Source organism: Camellia sinensis, chromosome 12 (genome assembly GCF_055761805.1).
Source record: "Camellia sinensis isolate YWXY chromosome 12, ASM5576180v1, whole genome shotgun sequence".
Classification (NCBI taxonomy): Eukaryota; Viridiplantae; Streptophyta; class Magnoliopsida; order Ericales; family Theaceae; genus Camellia; species Camellia sinensis.
In genome coordinates, this window is record NC_138972.1 from 89337942 (window position 1) to 89352290 (window position 14349).

The following is a 14349-nucleotide window of genomic DNA, read 5'->3' on the forward strand; positions in this document are numbered from 1 at the left end:
TTTTTTTAAAAAAAATTTACTCATAAAGTTAACTTTTGTTCAAAATTAGATTAAAAATGCCACAATAACCCATCACATTACATAAAAAATGTATTATTATATTAGAATTTGAGTTTGTATTAGAAGCGTGAAATATATATAATAAAATATTATACCACGTGATTGTCAATGTATCATTTTTTATCTAATTTTTAATAAAAATTAACTTTAAGAGTAAATTGAGAAAAATTTGAAATATAAAAAGCTAAAGTGAAAAAATAAATAAATTTTAAGTGTCAAAGTAAAAAAATGATCAAATATAAATGGAGCAAACGGTAATTTATCCTATTTTAAAAGTAGACTATTTATTATTTTAAGACAAATATCATGAAATTATTTGACTCCAATTATCAGATCAATTTGCTTCTCTTTTCTTTTTATTTTTTCTCATAAATAATTTACTTAAAAAGCACAACAAGTGAACGGTTGAGATTATCAATGCGTGAATCCACTTTCTTGTATAGGTGATACTCTCAGTAAATTATTGATCCACTTTTATTTGGTAATTGATAAGCAATAAATAATTCATTTAGGTTTTGTTTGGCAAATACTAAATAAGTTAAAAAGTCATTATTATATTTAAGTCATATTATCTTATTTAAGGTACATCACCTCTCTACCACATCACTTTAAATCTAATTTATATTTTATAAAAAATCAAAAAATATACTTATTTAAAATATCAAAAAGTGCACTCATTTTATAATCTTTTATTTATCGAGAATTCACGTAAATAGTACTCGTACAGTTTTTTGTTTGGCATAAAAGGCTGGTTTGAAAACTGGATTGACTTTTTAATTTTTTTGATTTTTTTGATTATTTTAATTTGGGATTAAAAAGTCTTGCTTGAGAAGGACTTTTGATATTTTTGACTTTTTTGTAAGATAAATGATGTAAAGATTATGAATTAGATGTGATATTTTGTTTTATTACGTAAAAAAGTTTATTTTGTTTTTGTGACTAAAATAGCTAAAAAAAACTCCAAACTTAGCTTCCCAAACAAATCCAAAATATATATTTTCAACACACAATATGACTACCATAACACTAAGTGGGTGTTTGGAAAGTTGCTATTTTAGTGAGTGTTTGGGAAATTGTTATTTTAATAAGTTTTTTTAGTTGTGGGATATTATTGGAGAAATTTTTTTTTGTGTTTGGGAAGATAGTTTGATTTTTTGTAGTTGGATGTAATGTTTATGAGAGAAAAAGTGAAATGATTATGGGGTTTGATGTGATATTTTGTTTGGATTTATTTTTTTTTAGTTTTGCAACAAATTTGTCTTTTAGTGAAAAAAAGAAAAAACTAAAAAATTTGTTCCCAAACACCGCCACTGTTATTTTAGTTTTTGACTATTTTAGTAAGTTAAAATTTTTGTGTTTGAAAAAATGATTGATTTTTTTATAGTTGAATGTAATATTTGTGAGAGAAAAAAGTGAAATGATTATGAATTTGATATGATATTGTTGGCTACATATTTTGTAAAAGCCAGTTACAGTTCGACACGTGGCATAGTAAGGGTAATAAAGGAAGGTTATTCAAGCCTTTAATCCTGATCGTACACGTGACAATAAACATTGGTCCTCACATGATCCGAGTAACACTAGATCAAATAAACGGGATGCAAGATGACGTGTCTTCAAACGGTTACTCATATTCAAATCTAAGTACAAGAGGGAAGCTCAACTGCCAGTAATGGCGTAATGGAGCTACTTGTAAGGAAGCATGACCAGCGATCATGGAGGAGCAGTTCGACAGTTCGAAGTGCAGTTCGAAGGTCATCACTGACGAGTATAAATAGCAGGGTAGCCCCCAGAAAGAGGGACGGACTCAGACCATACAAACCAGTCATTTACTTCATATATTTTCTTTCCAGTCATTTACATTTCCAGTCCTTAAATACCTGTTCTTTAAATACCTGCACTTTAAATACTCGCACTGCACTTCGATTCATAGGAGTAGCTTCAAGTAGATTCAAGTAGATTGCTGTTGTAAACCTCTCCGAGGCTGAGTTCGGACCGTTGTAAGTGTTCATTTTTATGAAATACTTCAATTGTTCTTCATATTACTGTTATTTCTCTTAATTTCTCCTAAGTCAAGCCACCAGTAAAAGTCCTCTTCATTGAGGCTGAAAAGAACTAAAACACAATCATCTGATAATTGGTTGGCAATTATAATTTCTGTAAGGACTGATTGATCCTTGCTGGCACGCTCACATTCACAAAAATACCCTTCGAAAAGCCAAAAAGCCAACATATATTTTTGGCACGCCCGGTGGGACTTAATTAAAAATGGCTAGAAGAAGACGACAAGGAGAAAATGAACGCTTCGAAGAAGGCGTGGAAGGAGAGGTAGAAATACCAAATCCAGAGGATAATGTGGTAACACATCCTGTGGAAACTCCTATATTGTCAGAACCCATGGTCGAGCAGACCAGTACTTCTGGACAAGAACCATATGTTCATATTATTGGACAAAACCAAGGAATTGGACCGTCCACTATGCCAACAAATCCATGGGATGGTTTAGTGAATGCCATGGGACAACAACTAATGAACACAATGGAAAGGTGGGCAACATCCTTTTTGGATCGAATGAATAACCACCAACCAACAAACACAAGACAAACGGAGGAAGTTGTAAATGTCCCCCAACAAAGATTGGCTAGAGAAAAACAGCCTATGCAAGTTAATGGTCAAACTAGTACCCAAAACTTTGAAAGACCATCACCTCAGTCTTGGTATGAACCCATTTCAAGGCCTATAGCAGGCCAAAATACCTCAGCACTTAATAATGAAGCCACACAAGTTGGTGGATCTGGCCAAGTACAAGAAATTGGTGTAAGAATGGTTACAAATCCTATGTTCGAAGCCATACCTGGCACAAGAGGGTACACCAATCCCTTATTCGAATTTACACCCGGGGGGTTGGAGGGTTTTCCTACAAATGGTAGAGACACGACACCTGTCCCAGCACCTGTTGCAGGTCCTTTCGCAGGTCATGCTCAAAGAGGTTACCCATACCCTCAACAGCAACCTGCACCGCAAGGACAACCAGCCCCAAATTTACCACCTTATGGACCAAGAGGACCACAAGCACAAGTTTATCCACCAAATCCTGTGTTTGCTCCTCCAGTAGTGGTTCAGCAGGCACAAAATATGGTCCCTAGAGACCAGATTGTTGATATTGTTAGGGAGATATGTGGACCAATGGCTCGGGGGGTCCAGACTCCTATATACAGAAAACCATACCCAGAATGGGTAGATAGGGTACATGAATACCCAAGGGGATTCAGGATACCAGATTTTACCCTTTTTTATGGGACTGGAAATCAATCAACGATAGAACATATTGCTAGATTTGCTGCTCAATGCGGTGAATTCACTAACCATGATTATATGAAATTGAGATTATTTCCAAATTCCCTAACGGGAGGAGCATTTGTATGGTACATCAACCTTACACCTGGCTCCATTCAAAATTGGCAACAAATGGAAGAGGCATTTCATGCCCAATTCTTCCAATCAGAACCAGAAGTATCTATGGCAGATTTGGCTAGGTTGAGTCAAAGGCCTGAAGAAAAGGCTACTCAGTTTATTGCCAGATTTAAAAGGGCTCGAAATAAATGTAGAGTCATCCTGCCAGAGCCAGAATTCGTCAGATTGGCTCAAAATGGTTTAGAATTCAGGCTTCGAAAGAAGTTTGATTCAACTGAATTCAGAGATTTGGTCGAACTGACCTATAAGGTGTCTCGATATGAAACATTATTAGAAGAGGAACAAGATCGAAATAATGCATCATATAAGACATATTATAGAGATCCTAATTATGAAATAGATGCAGCAGAGATTGTAGGCAAAGAACCTGTAATCTGTGAAGCATTAATTCGTAAGGATACAACTATAGACCAGCAGTTTAAAAAGAAAGACTTTCACAGAAAATACTCTTTCGATTTAACAAAAGCAGATGACATCTTTGATCATTTGCTCGCGGCTAATTTCCTTAAGTTGCCTAAAGGAGTAAAACTACCATCTCCGGATGAACTGAAAGGAAAAGTATACTGTAAATGGCATAATTCTTGGTCTCACTCGACTAAAAACTGCATTGTTTTTCGAGACAGGATCCAAGAACAGATTCGGAAAGGAAGTTTGAAGTTCTCAGCTAAAACAGAAAAAGCCATGGGAATTGACAGTGATCCCTTTCCAGAAGTTGGAGAGGCAGCAGCCAATGTCATTACATCAGATTTCCAGAACTTGTCCCTGACAGAATTGGAGGAAGTCAATGTGCAGATGCATGTTGCTAATCAAACCAACGTCAAGAAGAATACTAGAAGACTACCAGTTATTGAACAAGGTTCCTCACACCAGATGGAATGTTCTGATGAAGAGTCACTGGATGATGATTCTTTAGAAGCAGCAGTGATGCAGAGAATGTGCCCCAGGTGCAGACTCAGTTACAAGTGGTTGAAGGGGCTTCCAACTGATGGGAAGCAATACTACAGGGATGTTCAGAGACGTCCTAAATCAACCAATGCTTACAACAAAAGGCCGTATCCGGCTAGTGATAGGCAGAGACCACCAGTGGTTGAGCCTGTGGTAAACAGAATGCATGACAAAGGCAAGGAACTCTTGCATGAATCCAGACCACATAACTATTATAGAATGCAGAGTAGCCATTCTGAAAGAAAGCTGGAGAGGAGTTCAGTCCATGGAATCAAAGCCAGAGATTGGCTCCCTAGATCAGTTTCACGCAGGTCAGAAAATGGTCACCCTTATCGAAGGTCTGAACCAGATTCAAAACATGAGGACAAAACCAAGCACTTACCTTCACGGCCAGTTTCGAAGATGGCTTCGAAGGTGGAAAAAGGCAGGTCAGCTTCTGAATCAGTAAGCTCATGGGTACCTGGGGTCCCGGATTGGTTTGTAATGCAAAACAAACCTAGGGAGGTACGGGCTTATGGAGATACTGTAAACCAAGGCAGGATGATCAAGCCTCCTATGGTGGCTCCGAACAACTGGGTACTGCTTAAACACCCAAAGACGAGGGAACCCGACATGATCCCAGTCATCTCAAGATCACAGAGGAGAAAAATTCAGCGCAGGTACACCCAGTACCAAAAGGATCTGAAGGAAGGTGGAGAAAATTCTTCATCAGTCAAAACGGAAGGGAGGAAGAACCTAAAATCAGACCATGCTCCAAAGCCAGTTCCACAGAGCACAGTGGTTTGCAGCCGAGAACAGTTGGCCAAGGTTCATTCTGAACTGAAAACCAGAGAAAAGGCCAGTTTGGTAGGGTTGGAGAAAGCTCTGATGGAAACAGATAGTGAGACTGAAGAAGAGATTAGCGTGAGTCAGAAGAAAGAAGTTGTGGAGGAAGAGATGTTTGAAGCCTTCATGGCTGAGCAAACGTTTCTGACTAAAGAGCCAGTTGAAAAAAATCCTTCGAAGGGATCAGTTAGTGATGAAATACCAGAATGCATCATGCAGGATGTTTCTGAGGGAGTCAACCAAAGTAACCAAGAGGGGAAACAAGTACAGCCAGCCATCCAGTTTGGCTCGTTTCCCCCAGTATCAGTAAACATGGTGCACATATTGCCACAAGAATTTCAAGCTGGAGATGAGAATCAAGAGGGGCAGGAAGCTGACCCAGTTCAGATCTCCAGTGAAGATTCACAAGCAAGTATGGTGCAAGATAACTTCGAAATGGTCATCCCGATGGAAGATGGATATGAGAGTGAAGAGGTGGTAAGCATCAATCTATCATATCCATTTGAGTACCCCTCGGATTCGATGACACAGCACGTCAGGCCCTTGTACATCAAAGCTTTCTTTGATGGGGTACAGCTGAACCGAGTCCTAGTAGACAATGGGGCAGCAGTGAACCTTCTCCCGAAATCTTCTTTGAAGAAACTAGGGAAAAAGAATCCCAGGTTGATACCAACCAGCACAACCATTGCTGGATTTGCTGGAGATAAACAAATGGCTCAGGGGATTCTACCCATTAATTTAAGTGTGGGAACCAGGGATTGTATGACAGCATTTTTCGTAATCGACAGTAATGCTAAATACAATGCTTTGCTTGGAAGGGACTGGATCCACACTAACAAGTGTGTGCCTTCTTCTTTACATCAGAAAATCATGATGGCCTTGGGCAATGGAGAGACAGAGGAGATCGACGCAGATCCTCAACCCTTCATAGCCTGTGCAGACTTTGCGGAGGCTAAATTGTATATTGAGGGAGTGACACCTCTCAGTATACTGTTGAAAGATGACAATTCAGCCGAAGTGACGGCTGATGAAGAGGTGACACACCTGAAGCACTTAGTCCAAAAAAGTGCTGGTGAAGAGGTTGTCCTTAGAGATGACAATGATGCCTGGTTATAGGCAAAGAGAGGAATCACCAGAAGCCAAGTCCTTGGCTTTGATCAAGTTTTCAGCATTGGACATAAAAGCAATAGTCCAGAAAGTTCAGGAGCAAGAGAGAGAGGCCATGATAATTGGCTGCAAACAGCAGCAGCAACAGGCTAGAGTCTTGACTCTTGGTAAGTACTGTGCCTTGGACATTGAAACAAAAGTCCAAGAAATACAGGAAGAGGAAGCCTTGTGGACAGATTTTGTCTATGAGGAGGAGGGCAGAGATATTGAACTGAAGAACTTAGGGGCAGAACCAAGCTCGAAGATCACTTCAAAGGCAGCAGAAACTAGAGGGAGTTCTCATGCACAAGATCCTTTAGAAGAAGTAAATCTAGGGGAAGGTTCTGTACAACAGCCCACTTATGTAAGTGCTTGTTTGAATGATCTGGACAGAAACCAGCTTTTGGTTGTTCTGAAGAAATACAAAGATTGCTTTGCATGGTCTTATAATGAACTACCAGGATTGGACAGGTCATTAGTGGAACATAGGCTCCCTATGAAGCCTAATTTCAGGCCCTATAAGCAGAGACCAAGAAGGATGAGTCCAGAAGTAATTCAGAAGGTCAAGGAAGAGATCCTTAGACTCCTCAAGGCAGGTTTTATTAGAACAGCCAGGTATGTTGAGTGGCTATCTAATATTGTGCCTGTAGTCAAGAAGAATGGCAAAATGAGGGTATGTATCGATTTCAGAAATTTAAATCTAGCAACTCCCAAAGATGAGTACCCTATGCCTATAGTGGACTTGCTGGTAGATAGTTCAGCAGGTCACCAAGTCTTGTCAATGATGGATGGGCATTCCGGCTACAACCAAATATGCATTGCAGAGGAAGATATCCACAAGACAGCGTTCAGATGTCCTGGGAATATTGGCACCTTTGAGTGGGTTAAAATGCCATTTGGTCTAAAGAATGCTGGAGCTACATACCAAAGAGCCATGAACACTATCTTTCATGATCTTATTGGAGGATATCTGGAATGATATATTGATGATATTGTAGTTAAATCCCAATCCATGAAAGAGCACCTGTTTCACTTAGAAGCAGCTTTTGAAAGGATGAGGAAGTTCAAGTTAAAGCTCAATCCTCTTAAATGTGCTTTTGGGGTATCATCTGGAAATTTCTTGGGCTATGTTGTTCACAAGAAAGGAATACAGATTGATCAGAATAAAGCCAAAGCAATCATCGAAGCCAAACCCCCATCAAGTAAGAAAGAATTACAAAGGTTCCTTGGACAGGTTAACTTTCTTCGAAGGTTCATTTCTAACACTGCAGGGAAAACTAAAATATTTTCTTCCTTGTTAAGGCTGAAAGATGAAGAGGAATTTGTGTGGACAGCAGAGCATCAGATTGCTTTCGAAGGTATCAAGGCCTATTTGGCTAAACCTCCAGTGCTGATGCCACCAAAGGGGAACAAGCCCTTGAAGTTATACATAGCTGCAGCAGAGGATTCATTGGGAGCTTTCTTAGCCCAAGATAATGAAGAAGGCAAGGAGCAAGCTATTTATTACCTTAGTAGGTTTTTAAGTTCGTGTGAATGTAAATACTCAGCTGTTGAAAAGCTGTGTCTTGCTTTGTATTTTGCTGCAATAAAATTAAGATATTATCTTTTGCCTACAACTGTCTTGGTAATTGCAACCACAGATTTGGTTAAATATATGTTATCTAGACCAATGTTGAGGGGAAGAATTGGCAAATGGATACTTGCCTTATCAGAATTTCATCTAGAATATGTCCCTCAAAGGGCAGTAAAAGGGCAGGTTTTAGCCAATTTCTTGGCAGACCATCCATCTCAAACTGAGAACCAGGAGATCATGGAACTTGGTATGACCAGTGTTGAGCCATGGCAAATGTGGTTCGATGGGTCGAAAGCAAATGGGTTAATTGGAATTGGTATTGTAATCAAGTCTCCACAGGGGACAGAAACTACCCATGGTTTTAGAGTGGATGAAGCTACCTGTTCCAATAACCAGGCTGAATATGAAGCCTTAATTGTGGGACTAGAGATTCTTATTGGATTACAAGTACATGCAGTTGACATATTTGGGGATTCTCAATTGGTGATTAACCAAGTGAAAGGAATTTTCAAGTGTCAAAGCATAAGTATCTTGCCATATTATGTTGTTGCATTACATTTGCTTTCTCAGTTTCAAATAGCAAATGTAACCCATGTTCCAAGATTCTTGAACAATAGAGCCAATGATGTGGCTCAAAAGGCTTCGAACTTCAAGAGAAGGGATAATACCCAAAGGGACATAAGCCAAACAACATATCAGAGATTAATTCAACCTTTGAATAAAAGGAATGTGATCTTGGAAGTCAATCATAATGACTTACAAGAACAAGATTGGAGGCATCCAATAATGCAGTACTTGGCTGGTCCATCTTCGAAGGCCAGTAGAAAAGTTAAATTGCAGTCTATGCAATATATGATATATGGTAATGCTCTCTACAAAAGGGGGGGAGATGGCTTATTGTTGGAATGTCTAGGCCCTAAAGAAGCATTAACAGCCATGGCTGAGGTTCATGAAGGCATCTGTGGTGCTCATCAACCTGGTGTAAAAATGAGATGGTTGCTTCGAAGGCATTCCTATTATTGGCCAACCATTCTTAAAGACTGCATAGAATATGCAAAGGGGTGTCAGGCATGTCAAAAGCATGGCACAATAAGGCACGTGCCCATAACTGACCTACATGCAGTAGTAAAGCCTTGGCCATTCAGAGGGTGGGCCATGGATATGATGGGAAAAATACACCCACCTTCTTCGAAACATCATTGTTTCATTCTAGTGGCTACTGACTACTTCACTAAATGGGTCGAAGCTAAGCCATACAAGGCTGTAGACCAAACAGAGGTTATTGGTTTTATTAAAGATTTGATCCATAGATTTGGAATCCCGCAAACCATAACAGTTGATAATGGAACTGTGTTTGATGGGAAGATGGTGAAGGCTTTTGCGGCAGAATTTGGAATTAGCCTTGTTAATTCCACACCCTATTATGCACAAGCTAATGGTCAAGCTGAGTCATCCAATAAGTCCTTGAAAAAAGGAATACAAAAGGTTGTGGATGACAATCCCAGGGATTGGCATAACCTATTGTTGGATGTTCTGTGGGCATATAGAACCTCACCGAGGTCAAGCACAGGGGTCACTCCTTATGCCTTGGTGTATGGACATGACGCAGTCTTACCAGTGGAGATTAATGTCAAATCTTTGAGAGTAAGATGTCAAGATCAATTGAATCCTGAACAATACCATCAAAGTATGTGCTTAGAATTAGAAGGCATAGATGAAGCCAGAATTTTGGCATTAAATAGCATTCTTTTCCAAAAGAAGAAAGCAGCCGAGAATTATAATAAGAAAGTCAAACACATTGGCTTTGATGAAGGTGATTTGGTATGGAAGACAATACTCCCAATTGGGATTAAAAGCCATAAGTTTGGCAAATGGTCACCTAATTGGGAAGGTCCATATCAAATTCATAGGGTTCTGCCTTTCGGAGCATACCATTTAAGAAATTTGAATGGTTATGTACATCCCAAAAAGATTAATGGCAGATATCTAAAACCTTATTTTCCAACTGTTTGGGAGACACAAGGGATAGAGTAAACACCATATGCAAAAACACAAAGCTTGTTCAAATTATATTCAAAATAGTGTGCTTTCATAAAGAATCAAGTACATTATGCCACAAGTTGGCCCAAAAATCATTACAATGCTTTAATTGTTTTTGTACAATAGCTTTCCTATTACTAAGGGAAGGAAATAATTGAATAGCTGCAGCCATGTTTTCTTTTCGATCAGCCAGTCCTTGATTGGTGATGTGCAATTTCTTATCAGTTCGAACCAAGGCTTGGTTTACTGCAGCTAACTCCTCTTCGAGCTGAGCTTTCTTCTCCAGAAGTTGGACTCGAAAGTGGGAGGCAGAAGAGTGTTGTTCTTTCAGAGTTGATACTTCAGTATGCACCTGAGAAACAAAACTCTGGTCCTTAACCAGCTTATCATCCGCAGCTTTAGCAGCATGGCAAATGTTGAGATAGAAATCAATAGTAGCTGCAGCCTGAGATAGATGACTTGAAACACTCATGGCAGACTGCTCAGCAATGTTACAGCATTGAAGGAACCCGTTCCTGATGATAGGCCTTTGTAGAGCCTCGAAGGGGATCCTCGAAAAGGAAGTCAACAGTTGCAAGCATGTGTCCAAATCTACTAAAGGTACAAAAGGCTTGTTGCTGGAGGAAGGAGAACTCTCGAAGATTTCCAAAAGGGAGTTAGCCAAGGCTAATGGCTCAGCTTCAGTAGTAGAAGTAGGAGAGGTAGAAGGAATGTCAAAAAGACTAGCTAGTCTTTCTTCAAAAATGTCTACCTCATCCCTTGACATGAAGGGCATAGAGAGTGTTGTGGTGGAAGACACAAAGGGCTGCATAGGGATGGGAGAAACAGATGGAGCATCTTTGGCAGCCTCTATGGTCTTGGCCACCAGCAAATCAAGTGAGGAAGGGCTGGAAGTAGGCATTGGTGATGAGTCATGAATTGGAAAATTATCGGCATCCCCTGAAGGAGAATCAACTGCCATGCGAGATGAAGTAGCAGTAGGAGGAAGAGTGAGGATCGAAGAAACAAACTGAGGCAGATCAAGAGTCAAGAAAGGGAGGTATGGCTCTAAGCCAAGGAAAAGAGATGCAGGGATACTCGGCCTCGGTAAAGACGTATCGAATATAGGCTTAGGAAGTGGGAGCGTGATTTGAATGGTTTTCACGCGTTGCATCTGATCAACTTCGACTGAAATTGGGGAAGTTTCCGTTGGGAAGATTAATGCAGTGGTCGTTGCTGTAAAAAGAAGAAAATGTGAGGTAATGTCAAGTCTTAGTCTTGAAAAGTCGACAAGAAAAGAATAAAGGCATGCAGAAACTTACTTGTCCCAAGGAATTGTTGCTGCTGCCTCTCCTCAGCTCTTTCAAGAACAACTATGGCTTTGGGATATTCTTGTTCTACAACCTCATGGATGGGATCTTCAAACGAGCTGGTAGCTAGAACAGTGATCTTCCTCCTCTTTTTTATTACTTGAGCAATTGTCTCGGAATCAGAATCTTCGGTAAAATCGGAAGGAGAAACGGTAATTTTTCTTCTCCTTTTCCTTTGAGTTGGAATCATTCGCTCCTCCATTGTCTTCTCGACCTTTTTAGGTTGGGGTCCAGACTCTTCAAAAGTGAGCTTCTCCTCTTCTTCCCTAGCGGCTATCCCCTCTTGAGCCAATTGAGGGTCTCTTTTGTTTCTTTTCAAGGGAGACTCCTGTTCTTGATCATTTTCTTCTTCCTCCATCTCTGGAAGTTCAGTTTTTTCCCTTTCTAGCTCAAAGAGTCTCTTCTTCTTTTGTTGTTGACCACCTTCATAAAAGAAGGATTAGAGATAAGATAGCAAGCATTATATGAAGAGGTTAGAGAAAAGGAGAAAGGGGTACATACTTCGAGTGACCCTGGGAGGAATTGAAGCAGCAGAAGTAAACTGAGTTGTAGCAGTTACTGTAATTGGAATAGTGGAAGAAATGACAGTCTCAGCTTCTTTGGGCTTGGGCACATCCAGCACCTCCAATAGGTTTTGAGAGGAGATGGCCAAATAAACTTCCATGTTGCTCACCCACCAATTTTGATATCTCTTCAATGCAGTACCATGAGGGGAGAAAGGGATGAACTCAAAACTGGCCAAATCATCCATAAACTTGAAGGTTGCCTCTTCTAATCTCGATTTTCGAACCTTCAAATCCCTCTTAGTAAGACTCAGATTGGTGTTGCTGCAAAGAGGTATTGGAACTCCTTGTGTGAGGCCAAATTGTCTAGCAAATTGAGCAGGACAATAAGGCTCAGCTATGCATTTATAGGCTCTGGGGTTGGTGGTCCCAATAAACAGTTCCCTAGGGATCAGTAGGGAAGCCCACATATCTTTATGAATAGGCAAAGCATAGAGCCTATCACTAAGGAAGTGATTTAACCAGGTTGGACCTATGCTAGCTTCGAAGGGACGGAAACGATGATCAGGAAGAGCAGCTGGTAGTTGATGAAAGAAGGAGAAATAAAAGGCAAAAGTAGCTGGATAAAGTGAAGCATTGGCCAGTTTTATGCCATGAGTGAGGGAGTGTAGCCCAGAAAATTTAAGACATTTGGATTGTAGTTCAGAAAAATAGGCAAAGAGCCAAAGCTGAAGAATCCAAAATGGTCCCCCTTGATTGGCATCTAGGGGTTTCTCACAAAAGAGGGAACAAACTCTATATACATGACCCAGAATGTATGGGGCTAAGGCTATTCTTTTCTGCAAAACCAAGGCTTTGGCAAGAGGAGCAAATTCGAGCATGATTCTTTGGGAGGAGGTGCAGAAAAGAAATTTGCAAAGCCAATATAATAAAAAGGAAAAGAATTCCCTATCAGTTACTGGACCCATTCTTTTGTTCTCGACTCTAACAAAATCACTGTAAGATACATTAAGAGAGGGGAGGGAGAAAGGGACTACTAAGTCAGGAAAATCTGGTGTGATGGGGGTACCAATGGGGGATACTCCTAATAGGTGGCAAATATCAAGAACAGTGGGAGCCATCATCCCACACCTAAACTGAAAGAAATTGAAAATAGGGTTCCAGAAACATAAAGCAGCGGGGATTAGAAAAGGGTCTTCTGGGATAGTTACCCTAGATAGTCGAAGAGCATCAAGAAGGCAGAGTTCTTGAAGGTCCAATGTCCTAGCAGGGACAACTCGGTCGTACCATTCTTGCCACTCTGGTCTCATCGTGGGCCAGCATCGGTGAGGACGATTGACTTTCCAGCCTTGCCAGTCGAGACCACCTTCATACAGAAGGCATTGATTCTCCAAGCGAGGATATAGGGCGGGAAGCTCGGAAGGGATCTCCTTGAAAATAGGTCCTAGCACGTACTCTCGCTGCACATGGCGACGAGGGATAAAGAAACGCCCATCGATAGCACTTTTCTCATCACCCTTGTATTTCTCACATTCAGCATCAATAAGCCGCTTCAAAGCCACAGATGAGCTTACGCGCTCTATGGTCGGAACTTTTGATGGGGAAGAAGCCATTGATCGTGGGTTTTCGGAAAATATAGAAGGGAGTAGAGAGAAATGGAAATCCAAAGGGGATTTGAATGTGTAAGCAATTCCGGGGCACAGAGTGAAAAGGTTTTAAATAACTTTTGTGTGCGGGGATACATCTCGTAAGTCATTAAGTACTAAAACGTGCGAAAACAAGGAATCTCTTTCAACATCGATAATTTCTGGAGGGAAAAGCACATTGATGCCAGCTTCGAAGCCACATTTTTGCGCTAAAATTTCAAACAAAAACGGCTTCGAAATGCAGGAGCCGACTTCGAAGCATACTGCATGCTTAAAAATGTCTGAATATTCAAAGTATTGGTCTACTTCAAAAAATCTAAAGACCTGTTCGAAGTGATAACATTCGAAGCAAGCCCTAGAACTCTTTAAGGAAAAAAGGGCATTGTTCGGAACATCCAAACCAGTTATTGGTTTGAGCAAGAAGGAATTACCATAGTTTGCCCTTCGAAGCCAAAAGAGATCAGTTTCAAATTGATTGGCTATATCAACTATGACCATATATTGGTTACAGTTAATATAAAGTCATTAAAATCAAAGTACTAAAATGATATCTGCCAGAATTGTCAATTTTACTCCATGAATTGGAAGAAGACATGATTGGTTCTTTTAGTACTTCATTAAACAGTTGATTCGAAGTATGAAATTGTTCAATTCAAAGTTATGAGTTAGCTTTTAGAGATAAAAGGAAACAGAGTCAAACAGTGTTAAGTACAGAAAGACTTTGTTTATTACATTAAGTAACTCTATCTCGGTACAAATTCAAGCTCATAAAAATAAGGAATAGAATA

General features: G+C 40.0%; 1 protein-coding gene across 1 annotated transcript; it reads right to left on the bottom strand.

Annotated features, from left to right (window-relative positions):
* Positions 1-7693: 7693 nt before the first annotated feature.
* Positions 7694-12396, bottom strand: LOC145804622 (uncharacterized). Its single transcript, XM_082899194.1, has 2 exons — positions 11365-12396; positions 7694-11278 (listed from the first exon to the last, which is right to left on the bottom strand). Exons 1-2 carry the CDS (start codon positions 11768-11770, stop codon positions 10113-10115), a joined length of 1572 nt encoding a protein of 523 aa, XP_082755320.1. The 5' UTR covers positions 11771-12396; the 3' UTR covers positions 7694-10112.
* Between the last annotated feature and the right edge of the window lie 1953 nt (positions 12397-14349).

Coding starts and splice junctions, on each gene's coding strand:
- LOC145804622 (XM_082899194.1), bottom strand. CDS start 11,770: ATGGAGGAAGAAGAAAATGATCAAGAACAGGAGTCTCCCTTGAAAAGA. Junction 11,279..11,364: donor GCAACAATTCCTTGGGACAA/GTAAGTTTCTGC, acceptor TTCTTTTTACAG/CAACGACCACTGCATTAATC.